This window comes from Macaca mulatta, chromosome 16, assembly GCF_049350105.2.
Source record: "Macaca mulatta isolate MMU2019108-1 chromosome 16, T2T-MMU8v2.0, whole genome shotgun sequence".
Classification (NCBI taxonomy): domain Eukaryota; kingdom Metazoa; phylum Chordata; class Mammalia; order Primates; family Cercopithecidae; genus Macaca; species Macaca mulatta.
The window spans coordinates 18,747,344-18,764,341 of NC_133421.1; the positions used below are offsets into that span (position 1 = coordinate 18,747,344).

The following is a 16,998-nucleotide window of genomic DNA, read 5'->3' on the forward strand; positions in this document are numbered from 1 at the left end:
CCCCAGCCCTTTGGTCATATCCTAGAATTCCATGGAGGCTGCAGAACTTCGATGCAGCTGTTTTTTACAACACGTATTTTTGTCAGATTGGTAAGGAAACACTGAGTCACAGAATACTTAAGAATTGGAGACTCTAGTACTGTAGGATGGCCTGGGAGGATGCCCAAGTCCCAAGGGGTGGACATGGCATGTTCCTCGGGCATGGCCTCAGTGGGGGCCTTCCCCAGGCACAGCTTGGTCACCTGAGGAAAGGGTGTTTCAGAGGCGCAGCCACACACACACACAGCGCTTGCAGCCTCACAGTCACGTCCGTCACTCCCCGCCCCCCACCCCCCTTGAGAAGTTAGTGGTGTCACATACTTAGTTTTATAGACAGCTAGGAATAGATTGTGAAGAACACTCAGTTCACTACTGTGTTATGTTTATATCACAAGCTTCAATTAAAATGGATTTTAAAGGATTTTAGGATTTACTTTTAGTATTAACAACTTATCTACTGACATACTGTTAGGATTCAAAACCAGTTAAGTGTAAGAATTACTTCATGTGGTTTTCCTAGGGTGATATTTATAAAAGGTAGAAAGCATCCAAGTGGCTCCTCAGTAATTACAATTCTTAATGATTTTTCTCACAAAACTGTGCCCTTCTGTCAGGGTCAATGTCTCAATTTATTATCAAAGACAAAACATACTGTGCCAAGCTGGGGCACTGTATGTGAACGGAGTGGAAATGCTTCAGTCACCTCTGCCGCAGCTTGTGATTCCAGCAGTTCTGATAAACGTTCTGTCACATGATAAGAAGCAGCTTGTGTAATTCCAACTGGCATTTCATTTCTGTCCTAATGCTAAATGGTAACGCTTAACAGACTAAAAGCCATGTGCAGAAGAAAGGGCTGAATGAGTACCGCCTCCCCAGGTTCCAGCGCAGTGCTCGGCTCTGAGAAGTAGAGGCCTGGAGTCGGGTGAGCCATCCACTGTCAGGCCAGTGTCTCAAGAAAGCCTGATTAGCTGAGCTGCTGCTCTCTTTTTTGGGGGGGGACTTTGAGGCTTTTTTTTTTTTTTTTTTTTTACAAAGTTTGTGATCAACTATTCACTACAATTGAAGTGTTACTTTGTCAGAATATTTATTCCTTTGTGTGACATGCTAGATTCCCTGGATGTAGCTGATCATTTTTATTTTGTAAATATTACCTAACTTTACATAAACTATATCATAATAAACTATTTTTGCATCACCCTTTGCATGCTGTGTAATGGGATTTTGTTTAGTTGAGAGACATCTGCAAATAAGCATGCAGGTCGAAAGTCAAACTGAGCAGTAGCCTCCAGTTCTAGAATGGGTTGATTTCAGTTTCATTACTTCCTTTTTTTTTTTTGAGACAGAGTCTCTCGCTCTGTCGCCCAGGCTGGAGTGCACTGGCGCGATCTTGGCTCACTGCAACCTCCGCCTCCGGGGTTCAAGCGATTCTCCTGCCTCAGCCTCCCGAGTAGCTGGGACTACAGGGGCCCACCACCACGCCCAGCTAATTTTTTGTATTTTTAGTAGAGACGGGGTTTCACTGTGTTAGCCAGGATGGTCTCCATCATGATCCACCCACCTCGGCCTCCCACAGTACTGGGATTACAGGCGTAAGCCACCACCCCCGGCGTTTGTTGTTGTTGTTTTGAGCAGGTCTCACTCTGTCAGCCAGGTTAGAGTGCAATGGCACAATCTTGGTTCACTGCAGCCTCTGCCTCCTCGGCTGAAGTGATTCTCCCACCTCAGCCTCCCAACTAGCTGGGACTACAGGCATGCACCACCACACCCAATTAATTTTGCGTTTTTTGTAGAGATGGGATTTCCTCGTGTGGGCAAGGCTGATGTCGAACTCCTGGGCTCAAGCAATCCTCCCACCTTGGCCTCCCAAATTGCTGAGATTACAGGCATGAACACAGTGCCGGGGCCTCATTACCTCCTTTTGAATTACAGTGGATTTTGGGGGTTTTTTTTGTTTTGTTTTGTTTTTTGAGACAGAGACTTGCTCTGTTGCCCAGGCTGGAGTGCAGTAGCACTATCTCAGCTCACTGCAACCTCTATCTCCCCAGTTCAAGCGATTCTTGTGCCTCAGCCTCCTAAGTAGCTGGGATTACAGGCATGTGCCACCACACCTGGCTAGTGTGTGTGTGTGTGTTTGTGTGTGTGTGTGTGTTTTTAGTAGAGACGGGGTTTCACCATGTTGCCCACACTGGTCTTGAACTCCTGACCTCGGGTAATCACCTGCCTTGGCCTCCCAAAGTGCTGTGATTACAGGTGTGAGCCACCACACCTGGCCAGTTTTCAGCATTTTAGAATTATGGTATTTCACATAAAAATTTGGATTTTACCTGTTCACACACAAGCCATTGTAAGAAATACTTTACATCCAGAATCTAATTAAGGTACACTGCCTCAGTTAAAGAAGCCTTCAGGGGCTAAAGGGACGATGAGAAGTGCTGATAGTGGTGATGCTTTTATTAATCAAGGTCCTGTAATTCCCCATCCCTGTCCCTCTTATTAATAGATTTATTTACAATAAAATTTTACCTTTTGCTTAAAAAAGAAAATGCATTTTACATCATGACCCAATATACACACACACCAACAACCTGAAATTTAACAAAATAGTGCACCCTTACTATATACACTTTATTTTGTTCACTTTTTAAAATTCTGATTGTGATCTGCTAAATAAATTTAAAATAACAAACTGGGATTTTTAGGTTGGGTGCAGTGGCTCATGCCTGTAATCCCAGCACTGTGGGAGGCTGAGGCAGGTGGATCACTTGTCGGGAGTTCAAGACCAGCCTGGCCAACATGGTGAAACCCTGTCTCTACTGAAAATACAAAAATTAGCCAGGCATGGTGGCGTGCACCTGCCTATAATCCCAGCTACTCAGGAGGCTGAGGCATGAGCATTACTTGAACCCGGGAGGTGGAGGTTGCTGTGAGCCTAGATCATGCCACTGCACTCCAACCTGGGCAACAGAGCAAGACCCTGTCTCAAAAAAGAAAAACTGGGTTTTTTAAACAATGTATTCACAACCTTTAGAATGAAATGGGTGAAATTTGTGGGAATCTAAACTTTTATCCAGATAACATGGAAAAAAAGTTGATTCTACCAATAGATCAATTTAAGAGGCCAGGCATGGTGGCTCATGCCTGTAATCCCAGCACTTTGGGAGGCCGAGGCAGGTGGAGCACTTGAGGTCAGGAGTCCAAGACCAGCCTGACCAACATGGTGAAACCCCATCTCTACTAAAAATACAAAAATTAGTGGGGCGCGGCAGTACACATCTGTAATCCCAGCTACTGGGGAGGCTGAGGTGAGAGAATGACTTGAGCACGGGAGACGGAGGTTGCAGTGACTGAGACTGCACCACTGCATTCTAGTCTGGACTATAGAGCGAGATTCTGTCTCAGAAAAACAAAACAAAAAGCTTACAAAATGTATAGGCCGGGCGCGGTGGCTCAAGCCTGTAATCCTAGCACTTTGGGAGGCCAAGACGGGCGGATCACGATGTCAGGAGATCGAGACCATCCTGGCTAACACGGTGAAACCCCGTCTCTACTAAAAAATATAAAAAACTAGCTGGGCGAGGTGGCGGGCCCCTGTAGTCCCAGCTACTCGGGAGGCTGAGGCAGGAGAATGGCGGGAACCCGGGAGGCGGAGCTTGCAGTGAGCTGAGATCTGGCCACTGCGCTCCAGCCTGGGCACCAGAGCAAGACTCCGTCTCAAAAAAAAAAAAAAAATACAAAAACAAATACAAAAAATTAGCCAGGCGTGGTGGCAGGCGCCTGTAATCCTGGCTACTCAGGAGGCTGAGGCAGGATAATCACTTGAACCCAGGAGGCAGAGGTTGCCATGAGCCGAGATTGTGCCACTGCACTCCAGCCTGGGCGACAGAGAAACTGTCTCAGAAAAAAAAAAAAAAAAAAATTGTGGGTTGCTTTAAAAACCTATAGAACTGGCTGGGTGTGGTGGCTTACCCCTGTAATCCCAGCACTTTGGGAGACCGAGGCGGGTGGATCACCTGAGGTCAGGAGTTCGAGACGAGCCTGGCCAACATGGCAAAACCCCATCTCTACTAAAAATAAAAATAAAAAAAATAAATTAGCTGAGCTTGGTGCTGGCACATGCCTGTAAGCAGGAGGCCGAGGCAGGAGAATCGCTTGAACCCAGGAGGCGGAGGTTGCAGTGAGCCAAGATTGTACCATTGCACTCCAGCCTGGGGGACAAGAGCGAAACTCCGTCTCAAAAACAAACAAACAAAAACCCTACAGAACCAACATAGTGCTTTAAAATATGGCATCATTGCATTGGTTCATTCCAACAACCTAAGTATATTCAACAGTGTGGGCAGACTGTTAAGGGCGTATGGTACTATCACAATTTTTTGTTTTGAGACAGAGTCTCGCTCTGTCACCCAGGCTGGAGTGCAGTGGCATGAGCTTGGCTCACTGCAGCCTCCACCTCCCAGGGTTCAAGCAATTCTCCTTTCTCAGCCTCCCGAGTAGCTGGGATTACAGGTATGCACCACCACATCCAGCTATTTTTTGTATTTTTAGTAGAGATGGAGTTTTGCCATGTTGCCCAGGCTGATCCTGAACTCCTGACACCCACCTCGACCTCCCAAAGTGCTGGGATTACAGGCGTGAGATGGTGCACCTGGCCAGCTACTATCACAATTTTTAAAATCACAAGTGTTGCAAGAGTTTAAAGTATTTTAAATTTAATTGTGCTAATATTTAACATGTACATCATGTTTTGTTCTCAAGCTGTATCACTGCCCACATAGTTAACAACATTGAATCCAAACCACTAACTCATGAGAGGCCATCCCAGGAGAATAAGGCAGTTAGAGGGGAATCTTCCTAGAGCCTCTTTTGTGACTGTTGAGCCTACTTCGGGAACGTATTACTTCTTTTGAAGTTTCCCTCTGGGAGGAGCCAAGATAATCTTACAGGCAAAAAGAGGCTTCAGGTGACACACAGACATTATACAACCCCCTGCCCAGCCCTCACCTTCAGCGAACCCCTGCCTTCCAGCATCACTCGCCTCAGGTGTTGGAGCAGAGGCCGGCCTGCAGTTCTAGGGTCTCCTGGGCATGCCTGCCTGTTACTGGCACAGCAATCTTTGTGTGTGGCCCAAGGATCTTCTATACCCATGGCTGGGGCAGCAGGGCAGAAAACAGCCTCCACTTTTGAGGGAGATTTTAGCACTGCATGTCCTCAGACCCCGTTCCCTCAAGGGACATCTCACTTCAGTTCTTTTCAGAAAGGCCCACTGGGCTGGGTGCAGTGACTGGCCTGTAATCCCGATACTTTGGGAGGCTGAGGCAGGAAGATCACTTGAGCCCAGGTATTCAAGACCAGACTGGGCATGAGACCCCTGTCTCTACAAAAAAATTTTAAAATTAGTCAGGTGTGGTGGCTTGCACCTGTAGTCTCAGCTGCTTAGGAGGCTGAAGCAGGAGAATCCCTTGACCCCGGGAGGTTGAGGCTGCAGTGAGCCATGATCGTGCATCTGCACTCCAGCTTAGGCGACAAAGTGAGACCCAGTCTCAGGAAAAAAGAAAGGCTAACTGGCATCTGAAACTTCTTGTGAGATTCAATCTCCCTCTGCTGCTAAGATAAAAATAAGAAAGTATTACATATATGAAATAAAATAATTTCACATTTCTTAAAATATTCCTGTAGGCAGCTTGGCCAGGTTACTTTGTATCCATCCAACCACCGATGGCACTGGAATGCCTTCCACCTGTGCTGGGAGTGGGGCAGGTCCCCAGGTGGCAGGGTGCATGCCACACAAGTCAGGACAACAGCGGGGACTGAGCTTCGCTCCAACTTTTGGTCTAGAGAGACCACCCCAAAGTCTGGACATTTGGAAAATATTTGAAATCTAGGAGGCACCCAATGTGAGGAGCAAACTCACCCGTCCAAACCCAAAGAATGGACTCAGAGACCCGGACAACAGTGAAAGAGGCTTTTAATAAGATCGTGTGTCTAATGAGCAGGCACACCCGGCACTGTTTCAACAAGCAACGTATCCCCTAGTGTGCACGCTCCTCCTTCCTTACAGGCTGAGTACCATGGGGTCACAATCTTCCCAGACGGTGCTTACTGGTTGTCAGCCAGGGGCTTTAGGCGTTTTCTTTAGGACTGTCTTGCTGCATTTTGTTACAGCCTGCAGTGCATTGCAATCTTAGTCCACTTAGGAGCTCTTCAAGTATTTGACTTATGACCTAAGTAGCTAGGCTGGCTGGTAGGAACAGACAAAGTAAGCTATTTTGCAGGCCAGTAAACTTTCCTTTTAGACTCAACTTTTTTGGTTCGGGTGAGGGCAACTAAGAAAGTGGGGAGGGGGCAGAAGGGGGAGCCGACAAGAAGGCATCGGCTAGCCTGAAGGGCCTAGCACATCCCGTTTCTTCCGTAGTTTGCTGACCTAAGCCAATTCAAGGCACTTTGTCTTAAAAATGAACCACTGTATACCTTATTTCCTTCACCCAAGTAACAGCTTAAAGTTTTACTTTGAGTCACCTGTTCTTTGACCAACAGTTTCTAAATAGCTGTATACTGCCCCCCAAAAAAGTTGTATTTAACAAGGAGCAGCCCCTATTTGAATGATTTAGCAGCAAGCTAAGGCGAAGACACACAGTGCTCACATTTCAGAATAAGAACACATTTATTCAGATGAGCCAGAAGTCCAGGGTCACGCAGCTTCGCCTGCAGGAGATGCTTTACACACTCTCCCATTTTCTTTTCAGAACATACACTGTGGGAATTCACAAACTAAAACAAATCTCTGGTGACTTCCCATCTGTACATTATGCTTTACAGCTTCAATTGAATTTTTTTAAAACTTAACTTCCAAGCTGGCCTGCCTAACACTGTGAGTCAAAAGTAACCCTAAAAAGCAAAAACACACAGCACTGAAGGGTCTCTGGGTGGTAATGTCAGCGTGGGCTGGGGAGGTGAGACCAAGCACATGGCCAGCAGACCGCAGGACGGGCCCTGGGGCTCATCATACAGAAATATGACAAGAGAGTGAAGTCACAACTTCAGATGTCATTGGAGCTATCTATATATGACACACACATTATAAACAAATAACCTGGAACACTTCACAACATATGACACCTGTTCTACCTGGGAATGCAAACCCTGAGCTGAAAATAAGAACACCGATGTGGGAGACACCACAGCCTGAAGCTGCTCTCCTCTTCCCTCCTCTCCTCTCCCCTCCTCTCCTCTCCCCTCCTCTCCTCTCCTCTCCCCTCCTCTCCTCTCCTCTCCTCCAGTCCCGTGATGGGTTACGCTGAGCCAGCAATGTGCATGCACTAACTCCACAGGTGTTAAAGGTAAGGTCACTTCTAAACACACAACACAATTACCTTAAACATTAGGACGTTAAAAGTTAAAACCCCAGCCAGGCGTGGTGGCTCACACCTGTAATCCCAGCACTTTGGGAGGCTGAGGTGAGTGGATCACTTGAGGTCAGGAGTTTGAGACCAGCCTGATCAACATGGTGAAATCCTGTCTCTACTAAAAATACCAAAAAAAAAAAAAAAAAAAAACATTAGCCAGATGTTGTCGCGGGCGCCTGTAATCCCAGCTACTCGGGAGGCTGAGGCAGGAGAATCGCTTGAACCCAGGAGGCAGAGGTTGCAGTGAGCCGAGGTTGCGCCACTGCACTCCAGCCTGGGCCACAGAGTGAGACTCCATCTCACAGAAAAGAAACAGCTGCTGGCCATCAGTCCTGACGGACCACGGCACTTACTACCCACGGACAGGCTGCTTCAGAGCTTGGCACTGGCGGGCACACTGGTTTTAAAGAGGAATTATGCAAGGAAGCAAGGGAACAGCCAACCTTTGCTGGCAACGGCGCTCACGGGGTTGCCCCGAAGGCTGCTTCTGCCACCCACACCGCACACTCACATCTTCCCTTCCTCCTGACTTCCATTTCCTCTCCCCGCTCTGAGGATCGAGCCCTGACAGGGACAGACTGTGAGGGACAAGGAGACTGTTGGCCCCAACCAACCCCAGTCGTGCCACACGGAGAGAGGCAAGAACTCTCAGGGAGATGCGGAAAGGGGCCACGTCAGCCAAAGCAGAAGGGGCTTTTTTAGAATCAGGGAAGGGAATGGGACCCACCCGGAAAAGGCACTGTGCCTTTTCTGTGCTGTGGCAGAAGCTTCGATTCCAAACCGAGATACGGACCACACTCTGAAAGCACCCATGGCAGGTCGTGACTGAAGTTATTTTGGCAAAGGGCCGAAGAAAAGGTCTGGCCCAAAATAACTGACCTGAAATAACAGAAATTTCCCCTTCCTAACCTTCTTTCGTTCAACTTAGTATTCTAATAGATGAGAATTTGGTTTAACGTGAGGCCTCCCTCCCTCAGAAGGCACGGCAGCCCGCAGGGAGGGCTCAGCCCCATTCTTGGTTAGGTTTGGTTTTGCCTGGAGGTGCGGCAAGTTCTGTGCCATGAAAGCGATTTCCCTCCAGCTCTGGAGACAGGCGGGGCACAGCTTCAGTGACTTTTCTTTTTTTGTGGGAAAAAGGTGTACTTTGTAGGGTTAAACTCTTCCCAGATGCGCTCAAATTCTTCCAGAAAAAGCCGCACGTACTCGTCGTCCTCCATGATGAGAACGTTCTCCCTGTTGTTCTGGATGGCTTGCGTGGTCCAGTTGAGCGAGCCAGTGATGAGCACCCGCTTGTCCACGATGGCAAACTTGTGATGCATGTAGCCCAGGTCCTGATCGTGCCGGACCTGGATCCCTGCAGAAAGGACAAGGTGGTGATTTCATTCCATGCAGGAGTCCCGCCTCCAGTGTGGACTGTTCCTGGGGGCTACTGGCTTTGTGCTTCCAGTTTGGTGGGCCAGGAAAGCCCGCCACGCTTTCACAGAATGGTGGCGGCTAAGCTCCCAGGAGGGACCCTTGAGAACCACAGAGGGGACATTACACACGGGGCCAGAGCATCACACACAGGCCGTGGGGGACTGGGCGGGCCGTGGTCTGGGTGAGACCACACCTCCGAGTCTATGGCAGCCAGTATACTGCTTGCGGTCGAAGCTGTCACTAACCCGGTCAGAGGTGACCAGGGCAAAGACAGAGTGTGAGCCTTCAGGTTCTGACTCCTCCACAGCTAAGGCTGAGAGCCGTGCCCACTCTGCTCAGAGAGGCCCCGGTGTCTGGCAGCAGAGCCCAATTTGCTGGCACAACCTCGGCCACCAAGGCAGGAAGGGCCCTACCTAACAACGCACAAATGAATTCTCTTCTGCACCCCCGTTTCCTTCACCAAAGAACCGGGCATCCCCGCCTCTGCTCTTCCCAGCTTTCAAACTCCTCCTGGGAAGGGCCTGTGTCTGTCTCCCCTGGAATCACTCATGACCTGCCTCACTCATGACCTGCTCAAGGAATGAGGCCGTCAGAAATGGGGGTTAGAAGAAGTTTTAGGCTGGGCGCGGTGGCTCAAGCCTGTAATCCCAGCACTTTGGGAGGCCGAGGCGGGCGGATCACGAGGTCAGGAGATCGAGACCATCCTGGCTAACACGGTGAAACCCCGTCTCTACTAAAAATACAAAAAACTAGCCGGGCGCGGTGGCGGGCGCCTGTAGTTCCAGCTACTCGGGAGGCTGAGGCAGGAGAATGGCGTAAACCCGGGAGGCGGAGCTTGCAGTGAGCTGAGATCCGGCCACTGCACTCCAGCCTGGGTGACAGAGCAAGACTCCGTCTCAAAAAAAAAAAAAAAAGAAGAAGTTTTAAACAGGCTGCCATGGAACACAGCTGCCAGATTTTCCAAATCAAAATACAGGACATCCAAGTTAAATGGAATTTCAGATAGAGAGTCATCTTTGAAGGGAAGCGTGTCCCACGGAGTACTGGGAACATAACTTAAAAATCACTCCCTGTGCATGGAACTCACATTTAATTGTGCCTCCCGAATTGGGCCTGGCAGGATGGGGACTTGGTGGCTTCCTTACCTCGGGGATCCAATCCTTTTTACACTCTGGCCACTCCGCCAGCACGTCCTGTCGGCACGGCCCTCCAAACACATTCCTCCACATGGTGGGCAATCTAAAACCCCACCATTGCCGACATCTCCGCCTCCGCTGGGATCCACTGCCCACCTCCCCGTCCCCTCCCCGCAGCCCACCACCTCTGGCCACAGAGGACTCCCTGCCGTTCTTCACAAGGAAGTCAGTATGTGACCCAGGGCGTCTGTGCTGCTACCCCTTCCAGCTGCACGCCTCTCCCTCCGGACAGCCCACGCGTGTCCGCAAGGCCCCTGCCCTGAGTGTCACTGCCCCTGGGCAGCTGACCTGGCCCACGCCACTTCCTCCCACACCACTGCCTCCTTACCCTGCTTTATGAAATTTTCTTGGCCCTTCTTAGTGCCCTAAATGAAATATTCGTGACTTAGTTGGCATCTCCATGGGAACCTGGCCTTGTGCCCTAGGATGTTCCAGCTCCTCACAAATACTGGCACGCAGGGGACATTCCTTGAACAGATGAATGCCACCGGACAGCCTCGAAGTCAGCGAGGATGTTGGGAGGCCATCCCAGAGGGAATCCGATGGGACCTTGGTCTAGGGGCCCTTGAAGGGTCTTCACCAATCTCAGCTTCTACGACTCGAAAAGCAACTCAAACAGAACTGTACTGTGCACGCCTGGAGGTCCCCAAACCTCCCGTTAAAATCACCAACGCATTGGACGACAGCTCTTGAGGCTCGTGCCCCACTCTGCTTCCACGTGGGGTGCAACATGCCCCACACCACCCAGGGCAGGCAGGGACCCTGGCTGACTCTGGAGAGGCTGCTCTGCGGCCCAAGTCAACGAGAGGCCATGGCTGTGCAGAAGGAACGGGCGGCAGTGACCACTGCCCAGCTTGGACAGTTGCCAGGCTCCACGTGTCTCTCAGTCACTGCGACCACCAGACTGATGAGCTCCAGCGGGAGCACATGCAGGTGTGACTCTCTGGGTGCCTGAGTGATGGAGACAGAGAGACGCCCAAGAGTCTGTGGGTGCACAAAAGGCAAGAGTCGGCTGGGCCGCGGAACTGGGCCAGGATGGACTGAGAATTCTCAGGCGGGACAAGGATCCCAAATATTCACACTTCCTGGTCCCTTCTGTCCCCACCCCATGAGAGAGGTGCCCCCGCCAGCGAGATATGTGTTCCACTCCTTTTGCAGCTGGGAAAACGAACGTCCTGGCGCTGCTTTCTGGAACATATGTTTAGGTCTCCCAGAGCCCGGTGGCCTGAGGTTCACTCGGCAGCAGGTGGCCGCCTCTCCCCAGAGCCCTTCAGTCTGGAAGTCCAAGCACAACCCTGGCGTCCAGGTCCCCGGCCAGCAGGATCCAGGTCACCACAGGCCGTCCGGGGGTCTCCGGCAGCCTGCAGGAGGGCGAGCCCGGGCTGCAGCAGTCCCGAAAAAGTTTTTCGCTGGCGGCGCCCGGGGAGTTGCTAGGGGAGCCTGCTCTGCCTCTAACCCGGCACACGCAGGCCCACCCGCTTCCAGCATGCCAGGACAGGTCACTTAGAAAACTGCCCCCACCGCGGAGGCACCGAGGGCCCGGCTCGCTTATGCCAGCGCAGCCTGCTAGACCTTTCGTGGGGGCTCTGCTTTCTCCGCGTTACACCACCCCTACTCCACAACGCCACGAGGAAAGTAAATGAGGCCTTAGCCCGTTCCCAAACCCCCTCCCCTAAGTGTCCACCTTTGCCTAGGACCCCGCGTGGCTCAGGCCGGCCTTCTCCGCCTGGACCCCCGCCGGGCCTACCTGCCTTGCGCAGCAGGCCGATTTGCGAGCCGTTGAGGGCCATGTAGTCGCAGTCGGTGACGACCCTCACTCGCACCCCGCGCTGGTGCAGCAACTGCACAGCGCGGCCCAGCTGCGGACTGGAGAAGGCGAACAGGCAAAGCTCCAGGCTGGCGCGGGCGGCCAACAGGGCACGCAGCAGGCGGCTCAGCGCGCTCTCGCCGTGGGGGAGGCCGCACGGGCAGCCCTCGGGGAGCTCGGCCAGCGCCGCGCCCGGAGCCCGCAGCAGAGCCTCGGTACAGGTCACCTGCGACGGGAAGAACAGCACCTCGCGCCGCGGCCGCCGCCGCCTGGACCGCAGCCAGCGCAGCACCCCGGGCAGCGCCTCCAGGGCCAGAGCCAGGCCCATAGCCGCCGCGGCCGCCACCTGCCACCGCAACCGCCCCATGCCGCTGCTGACCCGGGCCCCAGGGGCACGCCGCCGCACCCGAGTCTGCGCGCCCCCAGCCCCGGACCGCCACGCGCCAGGCCACGCCCCCTCACGCGCCGCCAACGGCCACGTGCCAGGCCACGCCCAGCCCCCCATGGTCACATGCCATGCCTCGCCCCCGTCACACCCCGCCAACGGCCACGTGCAAAGTCACGCCCCCAGCCCCCGAGGGCCACGCGCTAGGCCGCGCCATGCCCTCACAACTGCCACTCACCAAGCTGAACCCACCCCTCCCACTAGCCCACCCCCAGCCCTCAACGGGTGACCACGCCTCCCTCCACGCACCAGGCCACGCCCCCCGCCACAGGCCCCCTAAGGCCAGGCCGCGCCCTCCATTTTCCTTCCAGCCTGGCGCCCGGCCCTGCCCCCCTGGTCCCACCTCCCACCACGTGCCAAGCCGCGCCCCCAAGCCCGCGCCACCAGGCAGCACCTGCACACCTGCGGGCCACGGGCCCTAGCGCACCCGTCACCTGCCCAGGCCAGAGACCGCCCTCCGCTCTATAAACCTGAGCAACCCCGGCTCTCCTCGCTTGGAGCACAGCAGAGCTGCTCCGGAAATGTGGGGTCACACCTTCACTGTCTTCGCCCGAGCAGCTAGGCTAGGCTGAGGAAGGACCTGGGAACACAGATATCAGGGAATCAGCACGGCTGGAGGCAGCATTGGAACCCAGCGTACTGGAGGCGGTGGCAGAGTGGGGATGCCCAAGCGCAGAGCTAGGCCCCTAAAGGTTTTTTCCCAGCCCAACGGGATCTCTGGCGTTGTTGGAAGGCCTGCCCTGCTTTAAGCATAAACAGAGGAAGAGACAAAGGCAGCTGAGGGCACTGGCCCGGGGGCATAGGGAAATGGGCAATGTATTGTTCTGGGCTGGATCCTGGAACAGAAAGAAGGCATTCACGGAAAAACTGGTGAGAGCCAAATAAGTCTGGAGCTTAATCGCATTGTACCAATGTCAGTTTCTTAGCTTTGACAAATACATGAAAGGAATGTCAAAGGCTAACAAAGGAAGCTGGGTGGGGGTAAATGGAACTCTCTGTTCTACGAAACTTTTCTGTAAATCAAGTTATTCTAAATTAAAAGTTTATTAAAATATTCAACTTGCACCTTTCATATGATCCAGCTATCCCACTCCTAGGAGAAAGGATGGGATCCATTAACACATGCACATGTTCACCAGTGTTCCTGGCAGGCTTGTGTGCCTAGAACAACCCAAACGCACATCAACAGGTAAATAGGTAAATAAGCTTTTGTATATCTATACAAGGGAATGCTATTTAGCAGTAAAATAGAATGAAGTGGCCTGGCACAGTGGCCCACGCCTGTAATCCCAGAACTTTGGGAGGCTGAGGCGGGAGGATAGCTTGAGTTCAGGAATTTGAAACCAGCCTGGCCAACATGGTGAAACACTGTCTCTACCAAAAAATACAAAAATTAGCTGGGTGCGGGGGCATGTGCCTGTAATCCCAGCTGCTCAGGAGGCTGAGGTGGGAGAATCGCTTGAGCTCTGGAGACTAAGATTGCAGTGAGCCAAGATCATGCCGTTATTGCACTCTAGCCTGGGTGACACAGGAAGACCCTGTCCCCCCCCTCAAAAAAAAAAAAGTACTCATATATGCTACAACGTGGATGAATTTCATTAATACTGAGTGGGAAAAGCCAGACAGAAAGAGTACATACTGTATTATTCCATTTACATAACATTCTAGAAAACGCAAACTAGACAGAGGGAAAGCAGACCAGTGTAGCCTGGAGGGGCCAACAAATCCACAAGGAAGTGGACTGATGGATGTGTGTTTATCAACTTGACTGTGGTGGTTTCACGGGTATACACGTGTCAAATTGTATGGTTTAAATAAGTAAAATGTATGTCAGTGATTACGTCAATAAAATTATTTATTTATTTTTTTTTGAGATGAAGTCTCACTCTGTTGCCCAGGCTGGAGTGCAGTGGCACAATCTTGGCTCACTGTAACCTTCACCTCCCGGGTTCAAGCAATTCTCCTGCCTCAGCCTCCCGAGTAGCTGGGACTACAAATGCACACTATCACACCCGGCTAAATTTTTTTTTGTATTTTTAGTAGAGACGGGGTTTCATCGTGTTAGCCAGGCTGGTCTCAATCTCCTGACTTCGTGATCCTCCCGCCACGGCCTCCCAAAATGCTGGGATTACAGGCGTGAGCCACCGTGCCCGGCCAATAAAATTCTTAACAAAGAAAACGAGCACTTGGCCGGGCGCGGTGGCTCAAGCCTGTAATCCCAGCACTTTGGGAGGCCGAGACGGGCGGATCACGAGGTCAGGAGATCGAGACCATCCTGGGTAACACAGTGAAACCCCGTCTCTACTAAAAATACAAAAACTTAGCCGGGCGAGGTGGCAGGCGCCTGTAGTCCCAGCTACTCGGGAGGCTGAGGCAGGAGAATGGCGTGAACCCGGGAGGCGGAGCTTGCAGTGAGCTGAGATCCGGCCACTGCACTCCAGCCTGGGTGACAGAGCGAGACTCCGTCTCAAAAAAAAAAAAAGAAAGAAAAGAAAACAAGCACTTGAGTTTAGTGCTGGCTCCCAGGCTTCCTAGTTGCATGGTCTAGGGCAAGTTGATTCATCTCTTTGAACTTCACTTTCCTCATCTAAAACGATAATGGGAGGAGGGACTTGTAGTTATGGAAGTAAAAAGAAGGACTCAAATCCCTCCAAAGAGGGATAAGCAAAAATAAAACTGGGGGAAATGGTCAAAAACAGCCACTTCATGGCTGGAAATCTACCAAAGGCAGACAACAAAATGAGAAGCTTTATTTGATTTTTATTTATTTTTTGTCTTTCAGTTTCTATTTTTAACTTTGTGGGTATATAGAAGTTATATGTATTTATTGGGTACATGAGATATTTTGGTACAGACATGGAATTTGTAATAATCACATAAGGGTAAATGGGATATCCATCACCTTAAGCATTTATCCTTTGTGTTGCAACATTTAGTTACTAGTTTTTTATTTTTACTTTTTATTTTTTTTTTTCAGATGTAGTCTTGCTCTGTCATCCAGGCTGGAGTGCAGTGGCATGATCTCGGCTCACTGCAACCTCCATCTCCCGGATTCAAGCGATTCTTCTGCCTCAGCCTCCAGAGTAGCTGGGATTACAGGCACCCACCACCATGCCCGGCTAATTTTTGTATGTTTAGTGGAGATGGGGTTTCACCATGTTGGCCAGGCTGGTCTCAAACTCCTGGCCTCAAGTGATCCACCCACCTCGGCCTCCCAGAGTGTTGGGATTACAGGTGTGAGCCACCGTGCCTAGCCATTTGTGTTTATTTTTTATTTTTTGAGACGGAGTCTCGCTTTGCTGCCCAGACAGGAGTGCAGTGGTGCCATCTCAGCTCACTGCAACCTCCACCTCCCTGGTTTAAGTGATTCTCCTGCCTCAGCCTCCCGAGCAGCTGGGATTACAGGTGACTGCCACCACGCCCAGCTAACTTTTGTACTTTTAGTAGAGATGGGGTTTCACCATGTTGGCCAGGCTGGTCTCGAACACCTGACCTCAGGTGAGCCACCCACCTCGGCCTCTCAGAGTGCTGGGATTACAGATGTGAGCCACAGTGCCCGCTATAATAACCATTTTAATATATGTGTGTGTATGTAACTCATAACATCATGTTGTGTACCTTAAATATACACAATACAATTTATTTTTTAAAAGGTTAAAAGGTTATACAAAGTATATTATCAGATAAGGGGTTAATTTCCAAAATATATAAGAGCTCAAGTGATTCTCCTGCCTCAGCCTATTGAGTAGCTGGGACTACAGGTGTACACCACCAGCCTGGCCAATATTTTTTTGTATTTTTAGTAGAGATGGGGTTTCAGCATGTTGGCCAGGCTGGTATCAAACTCCTGGCCTCAGGTGATCCTCCTGCCTCAGCCTCCCAAAGTGCTGGGATTACAGGCGTGAGCCACAGTGCCTAGCCCTGAGTGTTAAGTATCTTGAATGTAAAATCAGGAAACCCCTGACTGCCTTCAAACACACGGGGAAGGTTCAGGATCTGGAATTTGTTTTGTCTCTTCCACTTGGTGTGAGAAACTACAAAATCGGGAACCCCCATTCCTTCACAAGGGCAGCAGAGTCTAGCCTGGTCTTGGGCTGGCATAGATTCCGCTCAGCCTCCTGCTCTTCTGCACTCATGACCAATAGGAAAAATCTTCAAGAACTGCATGCTTGTGGGGAGAAAAAGCCCACAGCTGCCTAGAAATACCATTCGGCGTAGGGCCCTGCCTGCCCCCTCGCCAGCGAGCTTTATTAGACATGGAGAATCCAGGTCATACACGCCCCTGACATGAATGCAGAGCTAACTTACACTGGGCTCCTACTTGCCAAGTGGATTCAGCCACTAGACCGGCAGACAACTGGCAAAGACTGAGCACAGAACCGCGTTCCCAGGAATGCCATGCACATGAGAAACAAGAGGAATCTGTACCCGAAGTTGGGGAGGACAGTGGGTGGTCATCTCTCCTTTAGTTTTCCCTTGACCCACACAGGCCAGGGGGTCCCCTCCCACTCGGGTAGATGACTAAACCACAGGGAGCCCTGCGGTCTTAGGGATTGTCATGGTCACCCAGGGTGATTCCAGCCATCTTCCTCTCAGATGGACATATCTTTAAATACCATTATTAAGGGATGAGCCATTTCCTAAAGCTGAACAAAATGCCAAGCGCATAGGCATGGATGCTCAACAGAGGTC

The 16,998-nt window shown here is 51.2% G+C and overlaps 1 protein-coding gene across 1 annotated transcript; it reads right to left on the bottom strand.

Annotated features, from left to right (window-relative positions):
• Nucleotides 1–5,987: 5,987 nt before the first annotated feature.
• On the bottom strand, nt 5,988–12,490 carry PLD6 (phospholipase D family member 6). The gene is made up of 2 exons (XM_015118731.3): nt 11,802–12,490; nt 5,988–8,796 (listed from the first exon to the last, which is right to left on the bottom strand). Exons 1-2 carry the CDS (start codon nt 12,364–12,366, stop codon nt 8,549–8,551), a joined length of 813 nt encoding a protein of 270 aa, XP_014974217.2. The 5' UTR covers nt 12,367–12,490; the 3' UTR covers nt 5,988–8,548.
• Nucleotides 12,491–16,998: the final 4,508 nt, after the last annotated feature.

Bases quoted from the DNA above. Each gene is read 5' to 3' on its own strand.
- PLD6 (XM_015118731.3), bottom strand. From the start codon at position 12,366: ATGGGGGGCTGGGCGTGGCCTGGCACGTGGCCGTTGGCGGCGCGTGAG. The intron at 8,797-11,801 runs GTAGGCCCGGCG...TCCTTTCTGCAG, and splicing joins CGGCCTGCTGCGCAAGGCAG to GGATCCAGGTCCGGCACGAT.